The sequence below is a fragment of the Macrotis lagotis genome, chromosome 5 (genome assembly GCF_037893015.1).
Source record: "Macrotis lagotis isolate mMagLag1 chromosome 5, bilby.v1.9.chrom.fasta, whole genome shotgun sequence".
NCBI lineage: Eukaryota > Metazoa > Chordata > Mammalia > Peramelemorphia > Peramelidae > Macrotis > Macrotis lagotis.
In genome coordinates this window covers 236,225,398-236,242,696 of record NC_133662.1, presented here as the reverse complement: position 1 = coordinate 236,242,696, position 17,299 = coordinate 236,225,398, and the positions used below count along the sequence as shown (strand labels likewise).

Sequence of the window (17,299 nt, the reverse complement as noted above, 5' to 3'; positions counted from 1 at the left end):
CTGACTCCAGGGCTGGTGCTTTATCCATTGCGCCACCTAGCCGCCCCCTTGGTCCCAATCTTTCATAATAATTTATATGCTACTTTTGACATGGACCTTGATGTTGGTAATCTGCCATAGCTAATTTATTATGCCCACCCACCATCTATCATTGTATGTACCATTGTGTAGAGCAGAATTTAGATTTTTTTGGAGATTGTGATGTTGCATGTTCCCTGGCTTATCCCAGAAGAATAGGGATATTCAAAAAAGATGGGCTATTTGTTTATAGCTTGAGGTCATTGAAAATGCTATGTAATTTGCAAACAGAAATCCAAATGCCATCATAAATATGTCACAATCACAAGCTCTCAAATGACATTTCTTCATTAAATAAGTCTAGCTGATCAAGACAAGAAACTTTGGTGGAGATTATCAATACAATCCTTATTCTCATATATATGCATAAAGTCACTCTCTATATGAATATGTAGGGTTTCTTTGTTTTCTGATTATTAACAATAATAATTATTATTCATTAAGTATCCACTAGGCACTTTGGTAAGAGCTATGTGGATACAATCTCATTTTAACTTCACAACAATCCTAGGAGGGAGGCGCTATTGTTATTCCCATTTTTCAGATGAGGAACTGAGTCAAACAAAAGTTAAGTAACTTGCCCAGGGTCACGGAGGTGGGATTTGAACTGTAATTATGAGAGCATTCTAGATCTGTGATTTCATTAGGGAGAGGGAAAACTCTCAGGAAGGAAATTCCCTCTATCAAGCCAGATCAGCAATTCCCCTGAAACTGCCAGAAGCACAAAGTAAATAACTTGCTCAGGGTCACCTGTCACCTGGTCCACACATGTCAGAGGAAAGACCCAAACCCAGGTTTTTCCTGAGTTCAAGAATGGCTCTCTATGCACTCTAGCATTATCTTCTTATGAGGTATCACAGGGATGGAAAGTCACCATACCATGGAAATATTCACTAGTGAATGTGTCACTTATAAAATACAAGTCCCCCCCCCAAAAAAATACAAGTTCCATTTAAACATCCTTCCCAACTTCATACCGTTGCCTCTTCCTATTGTGTCAATATTTTTGCCAGCTAGAAATGATGTGAATACCAAATAATTAATAGAAACTCCTAGAAAAACTGATGGAGTTGCCAAATATTTATTCAATAGTGACCTTATTCATTATCATTCTGCAAATGTTAAATGTTAAGTGAAGGATCAAATGTTGTGTTAGCACCTGATTTTGAGAGAAAAAACTATAGCAAAAAAAATCCACATTTGATTCATTCTTTACTCTAAAACTTATTTCAAAGTTGCAAGTAAAACTGAATTTTGTTAGGTGAAAGATAAAACTTATTTTCACAGTCCCAATCAGACCTCCCCCATACTATTTATTCTGAAATCATTCTCCCCATATTAAAGAAGTCTTTTACCAATATCAGTTATCCTTAGAGAATAAAATATAACACCCTCAGTTATATATTCAGAAAACATGATGGAATGATAAACCTACCTGTTGTACATGAGGCGTTTGAAGTCTTGAAATAAGGTGTCTTTGTTTTTGTCAATGAAGCCAATGACAGAATAGCTAATGAGGAAAAGAAATCAGAGTTACTGAACAGACCTAGGTAAGGACCACCTTCTGGCTGTTTTACAAGGAGTCTGAGAACTAAGTCATTAATATAACTAACATTAATTACTTTCTGATAAGCCAAAGGAAATCACCAAATTTGACCTTTTATAAATGAGTTATTTTTGTTCTTAAGGGGAACAGAAAGGAACAATCATCTAAATGCTTACCATGTGCTAAGTTTTGTAGTAAAAGCTTTATAAATATTATTAATAATACAAATATTATATAATTTGATTTTAACCCAAATAAGTGAGAGAAGGAATAAAACTAATATAGTATAGGACCACAGAAATCAAAAGCAAGGCTCTTTTTTTTATTACAGTTGACTAAAAAATAAAATTTAACATTTATTTCAAGACTAAAAGATAGCCTTAAGGACACTCTTCAGACAAGATGTCTACATGAATATTATGAAATCATAAAAGATTTTTGATAGATGCATCATCAGAGATAATATCCTGATTGAACCTCAGAATATCACTATCATGTTGAGTGTAAAACAAAGAGACACATGCTTGCCAGTGGCACCATAAAGGATGCTCTACAGAAAGTCCATATGGATGAAGGATTCCCAAGCGAAAGTTATTTTCAGATTCTCCTGCTTGGAAATGAGATTTTCCTGAGAGTATCAGGCTCAAGTGGGCAGTAGATTGAAGTCAAGATTTTGAAAAAATGAGAGTTCAATAAATATAAAACTTTTTTAAATTAGGAAGTCAATAACCCAGTTTCTATACTCTTTCTTCTCCATCCCTTCTCTAGCTCCCCATTCTATAAGCAGTCACAGTCATTCCAATTGCTTGCGTTATCAGACCCAGGCTTATACGCACCAGGTTTCAAATCCTACATGACCTTGGGTAAAGGATCTGGCCTGCTAAAGAACTAGATTAAACTGTAACTGGGGACATAGATAATGTTACGTTATGGTTTTCCAAGTCAGTATATGGCCTCCAGGGATCTATTGCTGCTTAGGGTTAGTACCGCTGGCCTTGATGATCTCAGAGATCCCTGCCAGATCTGAATCTTTGAATGTATGGGCTTATAAAGAGTGAAAACAAGGAAGAGATCTCAAGTGGGCAGAAGACTGAGGTCAAGATTTTGAATAAATGAGGAAGACATAAATTTGGCACTAAGGCTGGGTGGAAGAAACAAATAGGAAAGGATAGAGTGAAATTGCTGGTTAAGAATAAGAAAAGTATAGGAGGAAGATTCTTCAGAAGTTAGAAAAGAGTGAAATTCATTAAAATATACCTGTGTGTGTGTGTGTGTGTGTGTGTGTGTGTGTGTTTGTGTATGATGGTGGAAATATGAAGATGTATAAGATAGTGCTTGCCCATCACAAAGGGCTTAGAATCTATTTGGGGACAGAATTTGTTAAGTGGAAATTAAATGATCAATTTATCAATCAAAAGACTTTTATTAAGACCTACTATGTTCTAGGTACACAGCTAATCAAGCACCAGGGACAAAGGAAAGGTAAAAATGGCAACCATCCTCAAGGAGCTCATGCTCAAATGGGAGAGACAATGTGCAAATGTCTTTGTTCATATTAAATATATTTAGAGGAAAAGGGAGGTAAACTAAGAAAGTAGGGGCTAGGGGTGAGTATATAAGTGTATGCACATTTTTATGCATGAGTGTGTGTTTGTGTGTGTGTGTGTGTGTGTGTGTGTGTACACAAACACACAGTAGGATCAAGAAAGGTCTCTTGAGCAGGTGAGATTTCAGTTGAGACTTGGAGAAAACCAGTGAAATGAGGAGGAGGTGTTGAAGAAAAGCCAGTGAAAAGGTAGGGGAGATGGAGTGTCATGTGTGAATCATTTTGCCGTACCATGGAGTATGTGGAGGGGAGGGCAGAGTAAGAAGACTGGAAAGGTAAGAAGGGGGCAGGTTATGAAGAACTTTAAATGTCCAACAGCAGATTGAATATTTGATCCTGGTGGCGAGAGTGAATCATTGGATTCTCTTGCATAGGTGGGGGGGGTGACATAACTGTGTGGAGGATGGACTGCAGCAGAGAGAGATTTGAGACAGGGATACTACCCAGAAGACCACTGCATTCATTTCTATGGCTTGATGCTTTGTGGTTAACTCCCTAGACCTCTATCTCCAATCTGTATCTGCCTATATAATGTTAGTAACTAATTCAGAATGGAATAATAAAAAAATGCAATTAAATCAAAAATGCAATTAAATTTTAAAAGAATGAGGAACTATAATGAATAAGTGAATAATTTAGCACAGATTTCCTCTAGCTATATTTTCTATATCAAGTCATTAAAAAGGTTGTTACAGAAATAAAATATACTCACACTACAGCTCCAGCATAATGCCTAATTCGAAAATCTCGATCAAACTCTAGGGTTTTATCTGTGGCACAGAGCTAAAAAAAAAGTTGGATATGGTTAAAAAGAATACATTTCCATTTCTCTAAAAACCCAGGCCACCCTGACATTGAAATGATAAACATTTCTTTTATTCCCTATTTGTCTTCTGATTTTTTTTAGTCCATCAGTGCCATCTTACTCATTTCCCCATGGCCACTTTAATGATGCTCTCAATCCTTGATCTATCACTTTACCTGCCTGGCCAATAAGTCCTATTTCTGTGTGGTACATTTTACTCTCATCTTGGTTCCCAGATTGCTGAACCCTGGAGATATGTAGAAAATCTGCATTTAGTGGTTTTGTATATTTGGTACTATCTAACTATATTTGGGTACTCATTTAATAATATATTTACTAATTTCTTAGCAATTTCCCTTAAACACTTTTCTTAAATTCTCCCTTTTCTATGTATCCTTTCTCTGTATCCTTCCAGAGATGACCTTACCTCCCACTTTACTAAGATCAATACCATTAACACTCTCAACTTCCCTCCACATCACAAAACTCTCTGAGTTTTCATCAATACTTTCCTTCTTACCAATAATTCTAAAGCATAGATTTTCCACCCTTATTTGCTAAAGCTAAATCCTCAACTGACACCCCTTGATCTCATTCCTTTCCAAATCTTCCATCACCTATCCTCGTGTATATAATATATGGATATATACACAATATATGCATAAATATATAGACATATATGTATATATCTATATCTATATATAATATATAGATATAGTAATTGCAGATCTCATAGATTTATTTTTCAAAACTATATACCTAAAATTACTACCAGGGAGACAACTGCTCTGAGCCCCATGTCTATCCAACAGTTTCCCATCATCTTCCTTAGGACTTGAAGGGTCAGTGGTATGGTGGTCTCCTATGAAATATACAGGCATCTCCCACTATACAGGCCCAAGAGAGAATCAGCCCCTGTTAAGGGGGTCAGAGTAGCATTGAGGCAAATGGCTATTCTCCCCAACTTGGGACTAAAGCCTTTTCCATTGACAGGAGGAAGCTGGGTTCAGACATGTCCTCCTCACCTGGAGGGGCCACCTTCCACCTAACCAGTAGAACTCAGAACAGCTCAAATGGAATTGTGTGGCCTGAGACATTAAGTTCATCTACTGACCAACTTGTCTCTGGATGACCAGGACATGCCGCTCTGCTTTCACTTGGAATCTTTCACTCTTGCCGCAAGACCAGGCCATCATTTCTTCCTTCCATAAAATTCCTTGGTGACATTCTTTAATGTCTTGCTCTTTATATTTCTTTTTTGGTTATATGATGAAATCTGATCACACTTACCATGCACTCCTACTATCTGTAAATGTGCTTTATGGATTGCTAGATGTCTCTAAAACTTTGGGTAATTATCCCTTATTGAATGACCTCATTTACTTGGTCCTGGGAACAATGAGGAATCCATGAATCAGCTCATCTAACAAGACATAACTACACAAAGCTATTAGAGACTTCTGTCTATCCATTATCCATGTCTCCTAAAAAACTTTTATTTAAAAGCCTGAGACTTGGAAGGGACTGAAGCATCTGTCCAGACTTAGTTAAAAGAGTCCCAACCAACTTGAATGGATAAAGTTTTGTTGAATGGTCTGGGACAATAAGTAATAGTTACATTCAAATATTTAAAAATCCTAACCATTCATTTCATAGATTATTGGGTCAATTGTGGTCATTTCTATGACATTTCCATTGAACCAGAAACAAATGTTTGGAAAACTACAGCTTCTTAAAAAAAATTGTCCTTGATTCTAGCTAATTAGTAATGTAAAATATGATATTGCCAGGCACAAACCAAAAAAAATCATAGAATAATTCAACAGGAAGCTTATTCAAGTATTCTTTTAGTACTAAATTATCTTTTTTGGGACAAATCCCAGAAAACAGCATTTTGGAAACTCCTCTCTGTCTTCTTACTTTTCTATTTACCTCAGACCTCCATGTTCAGTTATTCTAATGATATTCTTTCTATCACCCTAGACCTTTTTTTAATCATAAAATTACAATCATCAACAAATAAAAATGTTCCAACATACAAAAATGAACAAGAATGAAGTTTGTATATGAAACCATAAACTTCAGCCAAGTATGATTTGTTGAAGTAATTTAACATGGTGGTGACAAAATTGCTGTGTTTGCATAAACCAGACTTTTTAGCTATTTGAACTAATGCCATTTCTACATGCTGATAATTTCCAGATTCCACAATCTACTTTCTCCAATTTGCACTGTCTCCAATGTGCTGGAAAAGTGAAGAATGGAAGTTTTTGTTAACTGTAAAATTTTGTTGACTATCTAACTGCCTTTCTTCTGATGATTTACCTTGCCTATGTATTTTTTTAACATCATTGTTTGCATGTTGTCTCACATTAGACTGAATGAGAGCAGGAGTTATTTTTTGTCTTTGTTGGTAGTGCTTAGTCTAGTTCCTAGAAAACAACTGGTACTCAATAAACACTTGTTGGCCTATTGACTGACCCTTTTCCTGCTGTTGAGCCATTTTTTTTTTATTAATTTCTTTTTCCCTCCATCTCATTACCCATAGTTAACTTAAACCCTAGCTCTCACTCCCAAATAATTTCAACTCCTGCTGTATTTTACTAAGACTGAGAGCATTTACTCCCCACAATTCCTCTTTTCTATGCCTCAAAAATGCTCTATTTTCACCTATTCTTATCTATCTCAGAGAAAGAGGTAGATCACCTGGACCCTCTTTCTCATCCTCCCCCATTTCTTCTGGAATATGGTGCCATCAATCAACTTATCTTCAATATTTCTTGATTAACCATTTCTCCTTTTTTTCTAAAGTTATCTTAAAACCCCAAACTCTAAAAAACTTCCTTTGATTTTACTTATTTTCCCATCTTTTATCTCCTTTTCATTGTAAGCAATAATCCAATCTGCTCTTTCCACTGCCAGACTTCTAGAAATTTGTATTTACATCCAAAGCACATAGAGTGCCTTAAGTTTCGCCGGCTTCTTTTTTTTTTTGCAAGGCAATGGGATTAAGTGGCTTGCCCAAGGCCACACAGCAAGGTAATTATTAAATGACTGAGGTCACATTTGAACCCAGGTACTCCTGACGCCAGGGCTGGCGCTCTATCCACTGCGCCACCTAGCCGCCTCTGTTTCTCCCTCTTCTAATTCATCCTCTACTAAGCTGCTTAAAGAGATTTTCCTACAACATAGCTCTGATCATATAAACCTCTCTCCACCTGCACCCTGTTTAGCAACTGCAATGGCTCCCTATTAAGTAACCACCAGTTTGCTTTTACACAGTGCTTTAAGTTTTGCAAAATGTTTTACAGTTTTTTAAACTTAATTACAACAACCTTGAGAGATAGTTGCTCTTGTTATCCTCATTTCATCAATAAGGAAACTGAGGTGGTGACTTGCTCAAGGTCATGCACTTGGCTCAGATCTCTATCCACCATACTACCTTGTTGTCTCCCTATTACTTCAAGGATCAATTATGAAGTTTTCTTTTTGGCATTTAAAAGTTGTTTACAAATTGGGTCCTTTCAATCTTTCTAGTCTTCTTAAATATTATTGTCTTCTTTGTATTCAATACTGACCTATGTCCTATTCATATGATCTATATCCCATCACTATGCCTTACCACTGGCTGTCTCTCTATGTCCTCTTTATTTTTTTCTTCTCAGAATCCCAGAATTCCTTTAAGACTCAGCTCAAAGGGGCGGCTAGGTGGCGCAGTGGATAGAGCGCCGGCCCTGGCGTCAGGAGTACCTGGGTTCAAATATGGTCTCAGACACTTAATAATTACCTAGCTGTGTGGCCTTGGGAAAGCCATTTAACTCCATTTGCCTTGCAAAAAACTCTCCCCGCCAAAAAAAACCCAAGACTCAGCTCAAGCACCACTTTCTGCAGATCTTTCCCCGTGTTCTCCCCTCTCTCTGTCATGCCTTCTTCTCTGAACTTTCCCTTGCTGTAACCTAACTATACGTAGCCATTGAGTTACAAATTGTCTCTCTCTTTAGACTATAAACTCCTTGAGGGTGAGGACTATTTTTCTTTTTCTTTTCTATCTCCACACTTCGCCTAGTGACTAAACACAGCATGTGGGTAATCAATGCTTCTTTATTGATTGTTAGAAAGGGCAATCTCTATCCATCCCTGACTTCTATCTCTTGGAACTGCTCTTGCAAAAAGTCACTAATGATCACTGATTTTCAAATCCAATTTTTCTAAGCCCTTGTCCTCCTTGACCTCTCTGGAGAATTTCCAATCCAATCCAATGCAATTCAACAAGCATTTATTAGGCATCTACTATGGGCAAATCACTTAACCTCTCAGAGCCCTAGGCAACTCTGAGCTGGGTGAAGAACGGCAGCTGATCTGATTAGCAGAGTTTTCTCATTCTGAGTTCCTTATATTGATGACCTAAAATCATAACCCAAAAAGTGTAGGGCACTGAACGAGGTGCTTGGTTTACAAAGACACAATAAAAAACCACCTTCCAATCTACTGGGAACTGGGGCATGATGTGTAATTATGTTTGATGAGGCTGTTTAATGTTTGGTCTTTGTTCTCAAAGAAGATGGTGAAATCGGGGAAGTGATGCCATGACATGCACCTGGATGGGATTTGAGTGAAGGGGGGGCATGCTACATCACCAGCTTCACTTTCTCCTCTGAGTCATCTGAGTCCATTGACCAGATATGAATCAGGATGATAGTAGATAACCTTGGATGAGAGGAAATCACTATATATACATGAATCGGAAAAAGGGAGAGAGCTAACTAACAAGATCACAGTTTGCTCTTGTGGGCTGCCCTCTCCTTGCAGATATTCTTCTTTTTCTTATCTTTCATGATGTTGTCTTTTCCTGGTTATTGGAATCTTTACTCCTCTTAAACTTTTTACCAGCTTAATACAAGCATTTCCCATGATTCTGTCTTTAGTCCCTTTCTCTTTTGTGTTTTTACTCCTTTAATGTTACTCATTCCCACTAGTTTAGCCATCAGCTTTCTGGGGAAGATCATAAAATCTTTGTCTCCTGCCCTATACTCTCCTGAATTCTGAACTCAATATATCCAACTGGGCCAAATGCCATTTCCACCTTGAATGTACTACTATCTCAAACTCAGTATTTCTAAAACTAAAAAAGTCTCTTTTCTAGGGTACCTACTTCTCCTCTAATCTCTGTTTTTGGCTTGTGATAATAATTAATACAGTACTTTAAGATTTACAAAACTTTTTATAAATAACACATCATTTGATCCTTACAGTAACACCTAATATCACAACAACCTTGAGAGATAGTTGTTCCTTATTTCATCAATAAGGAAACTGAGGCAGTGACTAATATCAGCATTTCATAGATGGGGAAACTGAGGCAAATAGTGGTTAAATGACCTATCCAGGGTCATAAAACTAATGATACTAGATCTGAACTCAGATCTTTCTAATGCCAGATCCAGTGCTCTATCTACTTAACTACCTACCAAGGTACTTCTGGCTAATTAATGGCAACCAAATCTTCCCAGTAATCTATCTTTGCAATCTCAGTCATTTTTATCCTTACATTCTCCCTTTCCTCCTACATTCATTTAGTTACCATATTCCATCAATTCTGTCTTCCAGGTATCACTCACATCTATTCTCTCTTTGCCATTAATTTCTGTCACCAGGACCACTGCTGTAGCCTCCCAACTGATTTCCTAACTTCCATTCTCTTTACCCACTTATGCATTATATTTAATTATCAGATTTAGGAAGGAGGAAGAAAGCTCAGATTTGGGATTTCCTTAGTGGAGGTAACTCTCAGGAAAGAAACTGCTTCTATTAATGCAGATCTATAATTTATAGCCTTAGAAGAGTTGTCTAAGGCAGTGATATCAAACTCACATAGAAACAGGGTCAATAAAATGTGCATAAGGCACATACTAACAGCATTATCTATGTTTTAGTATATTTTCCAAACTAAATATTGCACAATTACATTTTAATCTGGTTTAGACAAGCTTTGTCTGGGTCAAATTTTCAGTATCAGATTTGAACTCAGGTCTTTTTGATTCTCAGATTGTCATTCTAGAAGACAGACAGGGACCTCAAGGGAGTGAGAAGAATCAAAGATGATTCAGAGGTCATTTGATCAGAGAAGGGTAGAAGCAGTAACAAAAATAAGGAAGTCAAGAAAAAGGAATGGGTTTTAAGAAGAAAAAGGACTAGGATGTCTCTCTTGTACACAGTGCTGACTAAACCAAACCTCACCCCTTTGTTGCTTATCATGCACAGCTCAAGACAGAAAAGGGCTTGTCCAATACTCATGAGATGTCACAATAGAAACACAACAGAATAGCACTTGAGCTGGATTAAACAATGCCACAAATCAGAGCAATCTGCCTACATAACAAAATGTAAATGTGCAGAAAAGGCACATCGAGGATTCTCTTTCCTGCACTCAGGAAAGAAAAGGTCTTTTCTTCCTTGGAGGTGATGCTTTGGTTTAAAAGAATGAAAGGAAGGGTGCTTAGAGATCTACAAGGATGAACGGCTTTGAAAAGCCAACATATTTTGGAGCAGTTGGGACCAAACCAGACATCCCAGTTACACATCAAGGACAGATGCTATTGCTATGGGATGCAGGAATAAAAAAAAAATTATCACATGGGCAAGAAGTCGGCACCTATTGGTCATACATTACATCATAATTTCTAAAGAACCTGGTTCACATCCCCGGATTTTGCGATTCTGCATAGGCGAGAGCTCCCTCTCCTGGATTTTCTGATTATTAATCCAATGCCAAATAAATCCTGAAAGACTTTATCTACAGGAACAAGTCAAACAGTAGATGTTTATAGGCACCCTCCTCCTCCCCCTTGTGAAGGGTATTAAGCCATTTAACGAGGTCAATAAATGAGGAAAGTTTTCCAGATATAAAGAATGGAGAAAATCTCATGAAACATCTTACCTTCCGACTGGAGAAGTGGGCATGCTTGCTCAGTTTACTGTTAAGGGCTTCCAAGAATATTTCATCGGTCACTTTACCCACATTCACACAGGCATCATCCAGTATGGCAATGATCCCTTTGTGCTGCTGTTCCACCAGGTCAACAATGATTTGATTATTAAAATAATCAATCTGTAGAATACAAGAGAGTAGAGAAATTGATGGGTCTTCCCTGGCTTGAAAGAATAAGAGAGGAAGCTGATGAGTCAATATGGCACCAGTGCTGATAAGCAAATATAGCAAGACAAAAAAAAGGTGGTCTCTCCAAAGGGGTGGTCAAAGCACCTGGGAAATTCATTTATAAGAACTTATGTTTACCTGAACACAGCAAAAACAGCAACAAAAATGGTCACCTCATTACCAAAGTCTGGTGCTCAAATGAACAGGCCAAAAAAATTTACTGTTTTAAAAAAAATGAACAGTAAAAATAGGAGGGAAGGGTAAAGTACCTACTGTGTCTGGCAACACTTTATAAATAATCTCATTTGATCCTCACAACAACTGTGGGAAGGTGGCATTATTTTTCCAGTTGAGGACATTGAGGCAGACAGAGGTTAAGCCTTTCGTCCTGGGTCACATAGCTAATAAAGTATCTATTGGTGACACTGAACTCAGGTCTTTCTGATCCCAAGTCCAAGTCTCTATTCACTGTGTTGCCTAGCACTGGATTTGGAGTTAGAGGACTTGTGTTTGAATCCTGAAGACCCAAATGACCCTGGGAAAGTCCTTTAATATTTTTCAGGACTTAGTCTTTACATGTGCAATGAGATATTCTCTAAGATTCTTCCTACTTCTAAATATGTGTCTGTGTGTGTGTGTGTGTGTGTAAGTAAATACAGAACTGGATTTCTCTAAATAAGTTTGGCAATATAGGACCCATGCAAGCAAGACAGATCTAGATAGTGGCCTCCATTGAAGTCATGACTTGTTTCTTGTCTATTTATAGTGGACTCATTAAGAGAGTTGGAAGAGAGAATTTTTAAACTGTTATATAACTTTTTTAAAAATGTTAGATTTATAATTCTTACTTTAACTTATCTAAAAAGTGCTGTCCAGTGAAAAGAGTATTGGACTTGATGTGTTAAGACTTGGGTTCTAGTCCAGTGTCCTTGGAACGGGTCAACCTTCTCTTCTTATGTATAAAGATGAAAATGCCAGGCATCTAGTGGAGTGCTAGACCTGGGGTCAGGAAGCCCTGACCTTAGAGGACACCAACTAGGAGTGGGACCTGGGGAAGCCACTTAACCTCTGACTGCCCCTGTTTTCTCAATTGTAAACTGGGAATAACAGTAGCATCTACTTTCCAGATTTGTTGTGAAGATTGTCTATGGTTATAAGATAATAATAATAAAAGCTAATATTTAAATAGCACACATACCTTACAGACACTGTATTTTACAAATATTATTTGATCTTCACAACAATCTTGAGAGGTAGATATTATCATGTCCCCCATTTTAACAGATGAGGAAACTAAGGCATACAGAGGTTAAGGGACTTGTCCAGGGTCATATACCTAGTGTAAATAAACTGAGACCAGACAGGTCTTCCTAACTCCAGACCAGGTGTTCCATTCACTGTACCACTTAGTTGCTCCTAGACATGACAAGATATTTATAAAATGTTTTGTAATAATAGTAATAACAAGAATAGCTGGTTTTCAAATATAATCATTCTTTTTATTCTTTTGGTTTTTGCAAGGCAATGGAGTTAAGTGACTTGTCCAAGGTCACACAGCCAGGTAATTATTAAATATCTGAGGCCATATTTGAACTCAGATCCTCCTGACTCCAGGGTTGGTGCTTTATCCACTGCGCCACCTAGCTGTCTCAAATATAATCATTTTTTCTTTTTTTTAGGTTCTTGCTAGGCAATGGGGTTAAGTGGCTTGCCCAAGGCCACACAGCTAGGTCATTATTAAGTGACTGAGGTCAGATTTGAACTCAGGTATTCTTGACTCCAGGGCCAGTGCTCTATCCACTGCACCACCTAGCTGCCCCCAAATATAATCATTCTTAAAAGTTATTATCATCATCAGCATTTATAAAAGGCTATCATAGGATTTATTTAAATAAATAAAATAAATAGATGCCAGTTCTTCTTCTCCTTCTTTGTCATGAGACTTTTGTGAGTCCAATGAAATAATGGCCACATTAGAATTCTTTTTTTTTTTTTAGGTTTTTTCAAGGAAAATGGGGTTAAGTGACTTGCCCAAGGCCACACAGCTAGGTAATAAGTGTCTGAGACTGGATTCAAACTCCCATCCTCCTGACTCCAGGGCCGGTATTCTATCCACTGCACCACCTACCCGCCCCTATATTAGAATTCTTAAAAACTATAAAGCACTATACAGATAGCATATTATTTTTATTTATTTATTTTTTTTAAAAAATACTTTTATTAAATAAACCATTTGGAAAAAAAAGACCTAATAATAATAATGTAAAAAGAAGCATTCATAAGTGAATTTATGTACTCTTTTAGAATAAAGGGGTTTACCTCAGCTTTTCTTTTTTTTAGCTGATTCAGTAAACCTTCATTTCATCATTTTAGAAGAATTTATTTTCTTGATATCCACACTACTCAGAATCAAGGTCCCATTTTTGAATTTTCCAATTTGTCCTGCTGATCTTGTTGACAAAATACTGGGAGTCAATTTCTCCTTTTTGGATTTCCGATTATCCTCTGAACCTTTCCTCTTCTTTTTTCTGAGAGTGTCTGTGACCTGGGCCATTCTTTTCTCTTCTTCCTTTGCTGATTTTTTTCTTTGATCTGCTCCTGCAAAACCTTGTAATTCACGTGGTTATTTTTTGGAGGCTTAGCACCCAGCATTATGGCTCTCTCCTGCTCCAGAATCTGTTCTTTCCCTTTTTCATAACCAGTGATCCCAAAATGATACACTTCCAAACGGGCCTTTTCCAAATTAAACTCTTGCATACCCACATCCTTCTCAAGGGCATTGATCTTGGCCTTCAGGTCCTCATCCTTGGGCATTTCTAGTTCAGTTTTCTTCTTTTTATTTCAGCTATGAAACTCAACAATTTCTACTCTTTTTTTCCTTTGTTAAAGATGGATCAGGAGATACTGTTGCAGAGACTTCTGGATGAGGAGCAGAATCAGTGGAACCCTCAGAAAAGTCACAAAGAAGCTCTTCTTTAAGCTTTTGGAAGAAGCTAGAAGTACTCTTCTTTTGACTTCTGGAAAGAGGCTCGGGCTGCAAGGCTGTGTCCACTGTCATATTTTCTTCAGTTACTGAATCTTTTTTGTTCTTTTTATTTTTGCTTCTTTTTAATGTCTTTTTATCTAGTGTCTCTCCTGTGCGAGGTCGTAGAGGTCGTGCAGCAAGCTATCCAGGAGCCTCTCAGGCCCGGGAGGGCCGCCTGGCCCCGGCTCCCCGTCCTTGGCCATGGCCGAGGCGGCTCGAACAAGACCTCCGCGTGGCAGCACGCCTATTTTTATTTTTTTTACAAAGTATCTCCATCTTAGAAAAGGGCTGGGTGCTCATTACAAGTAATACTATAAAGGTACATGCTTAGGGTTTTGTAAATTTAAAGTAGAGACTAAAACCAAAAATAATTGCAGCTTAAAAAAAGAGAGTCCCATTCGCCCCACCTAACCAAATAGATCATTTTCCAGGATAGATTTATAATTAGACAAAATTCCAATCAAGTAGCTCATAAATTATGTCTCCTGCAAAAAAATTGCATCTTAAAAATTTCTGACTAGAAAGTAGCTTCAAAGAGTCAAGGATTAGATTATGCCCATGGAGTAAAGAAGGAGACTTTTTAAAAATCTTGACTTTGGCACAGGTAACAAAAAGCTAGGGAATTACCCTGGGGGAATGATGGTGTGTGTTGGGGGGGCAGGAAGGGGGAGCATCCTGGGGTTCCAATCCCAGTTTCTCTCTTCCAGTCACTGTCTAGGCAACCTGGGGCAGCTCATTTCACCTCTCTTAGAGCCTCAGTTTTTTCAAGTGTAAATTGAGGAAGATGGCTGTGATGATCTCTAGGGTCCCTTCCAATTATAAATTTATGATCATCAAATACTTTGTAGTGGATGAATCACTTTACATAAGCAGTAGAGGGAAGCTGAACTCCTGATCAGCTGAGCCTTCTCTAACCTACTTGAGAAATCACAGGATGAAAGAGGAACCCACAGAGACAATGCGGTAGAAGGTTTATTGCTGCCATTTTGGAGTAGTTCCATTGATGGCTTATGAAACTTCAAGTGGCTCCCACTCACCTTGAGTGGCCTATTCATACATGACAAAGTGTGTTCCCTTTTCAGACTTTGATGGTCACTATAAAGAGGAGTTCTTGGGTCTTTTGGAAGGAATTAAAGGGTTGCTAACCATTGGATGGTAGGAGGATTGATCAGTCATGAACCTGATTTAAAAAGCAGAGACAAGCTGAGAAAGGGGAGAGAGAAACTAAGAGGAAGAGGCCAGCTCTTGAAGGGAAAATAATTTGTTTTTTCTCTTGTGCTTTTTTCAGAGTACAGTGGAGTCCAAGGGGAGGAGAATTCTCTCTCTCCTACTTTTTCTCTCATTGGAAATGGCATTGTGTAATAGAGCAATTGGTTTGGTAGGAGATAACTCATTTTGTAGAGAACAGGTTGAAAACTTCATTGAATTGTCAGGAAAAGTATGTCCAGGAAAGAACCAACTGAGATGTTGTACCCAGGGCTCCTCCAATGTGAGGGCAGCAGAAGAATACAAATCAGAGTAACCCAGTGTCAGAGCTATGAGCTGTTTGGCCACATGAGTTCTCTATGTGTACCTCTTTTTTTTTTTTTAAGATTTTTGCAAGGCAAATGGGGCTAAGTGACTTGCCCAAGGCCACACAGCTAGGCAATTATTAAGTGTCTGAGACCAGATTTGAACTCAGGTATTCCTGACTCCAGGGTCAGTGTTTTATCCACTGTGCCACCTAGCCGCCCCTATGTACCTCTTTTTAATGAACTCTACATGGGTGCCCACTCTTTTAATGACATTGGGTATATTGGTGAGAAAATATGCCCTAGAGTTACGGGAGGAATCTTTTGTGATGATGGTTTCATTTCAGTGAGTGCTTCTGCCTTGAGGTAATTGTGTTCTATGACTGAACTATTGAAAGTAAATGCAATAATGGGGGCTTATTAACTATTGTTTCAAAATTGTGAACTACAAAGTACCTTGAACCTGGGGTAAGTCATTGACACTTGAAGGAACCAAGGGAATTGTTCTACATACATGATCTCAGATATATACGTGATCTTGCTGAATCCCTAAAATAGTCTTCTGATGTGGCTTTCACACCTAGTTTCATAATTTTATGAATAAAGAAACTGAAAGAAGTTATTTGACTTTCCTAGGGTCTCGCAGTTATGAAGTGTTGGAGGAGGGATTGAAAGTTTAAGCTTATATATGCATTATATATGTATGCATGTATGAGTTTGCATGTGTGTGTGTGTGTGTGTGTGTGTGTGTGTGTGTGTGTGAGAGAGAGAGAGATCCCTAAAAACCTTCATGTAACTAAGCAAAGAGGCAGGAGCTCAAGCCATTGAGCTCCTTGGAAAAGAAGAAAGAGATTAGTGGAGGTCATCACAAGGGGAAAGTCATTGGCTGTGGACACCCACTTGGAAATGCAGAGCCAAGTTTCAAACAGTCCATCCTGATCCTGTTTAGGAGTCTTCTTGACACATGACCCTCAAAGGATCATCCAGTTTTTACTTGAAGAGATTCCTCCAGCAAAAGGGAAACTACCACCCATTCCATTCAGGCTAGAACCAGTTGGAAAAGCTTATTAGAACTGATTATTAAATGTTCAGATAGCATTTATACCTTGGAAATACAGCAAACCTACATATCTGAGCTTGATTTATTGTTTTATCTATTTAGATGATAAACTTAGTACATCTCAGTATTTCTTACTGTTGCACTAAGACTTTTAGAACACCATGTATGTATGTATATAAATATAGGTATAACATTTATTTAGTAACATTGACAAAATAGAATTCCCTTCTAATTTACTTGATAACAAATTATGTTTAGCTATCATAGCTGGAGAAAACAATCAAAGACCATATTTACATCTTTGGGAACATGGTTATAGTTTTCAATTTATATAATAATGAATGTCTCAAAATAGGATAATGAACCTTATTAATCAGTGGAAAATAAGGATGGCTCACTAGCTGGAGTTCTCCCTTTGCAAGTATATTTTGGAGCTTATATTTGTCAGGTCTCTCTATTTCTTGGGTGGGAATGACCAGCTAGCCTCAGATCAATAGCTTGCATCCTACATG

General features: G+C 37.8%; 1 protein-coding gene and 1 pseudogene across 2 annotated transcripts in view; both read right to left on the bottom strand.

Moving 5' to 3' along the window:
• The window catches only part of MYO1D (myosin ID), a 410,616-nt gene that overhangs the window by 249,717 nt on the left and 143,600 nt on the right, over positions 1-17,299 (bottom strand). For both annotated transcript variants that reach the window (XM_074188955.1, XM_074188954.1), the window contains exons 11-13: positions 10,973-11,143; positions 3,943-4,013; positions 1,514-1,588 (exon numbers count right to left, since the gene is read on the bottom strand). In XM_074188955.1, the coding sequence (XP_074045056.1) occupies positions 1,514-1,588; positions 3,943-4,013; positions 10,973-11,143 (317 nt within the window). The remainder of the gene's footprint in view (positions 1-1,513; positions 1,589-3,942; positions 4,014-10,972; positions 11,144-17,299) is intronic.
• On the bottom strand, positions 11,153-17,278 carry LOC141488680 (40S small subunit processome assembly factor 1-like; annotated as a pseudogene).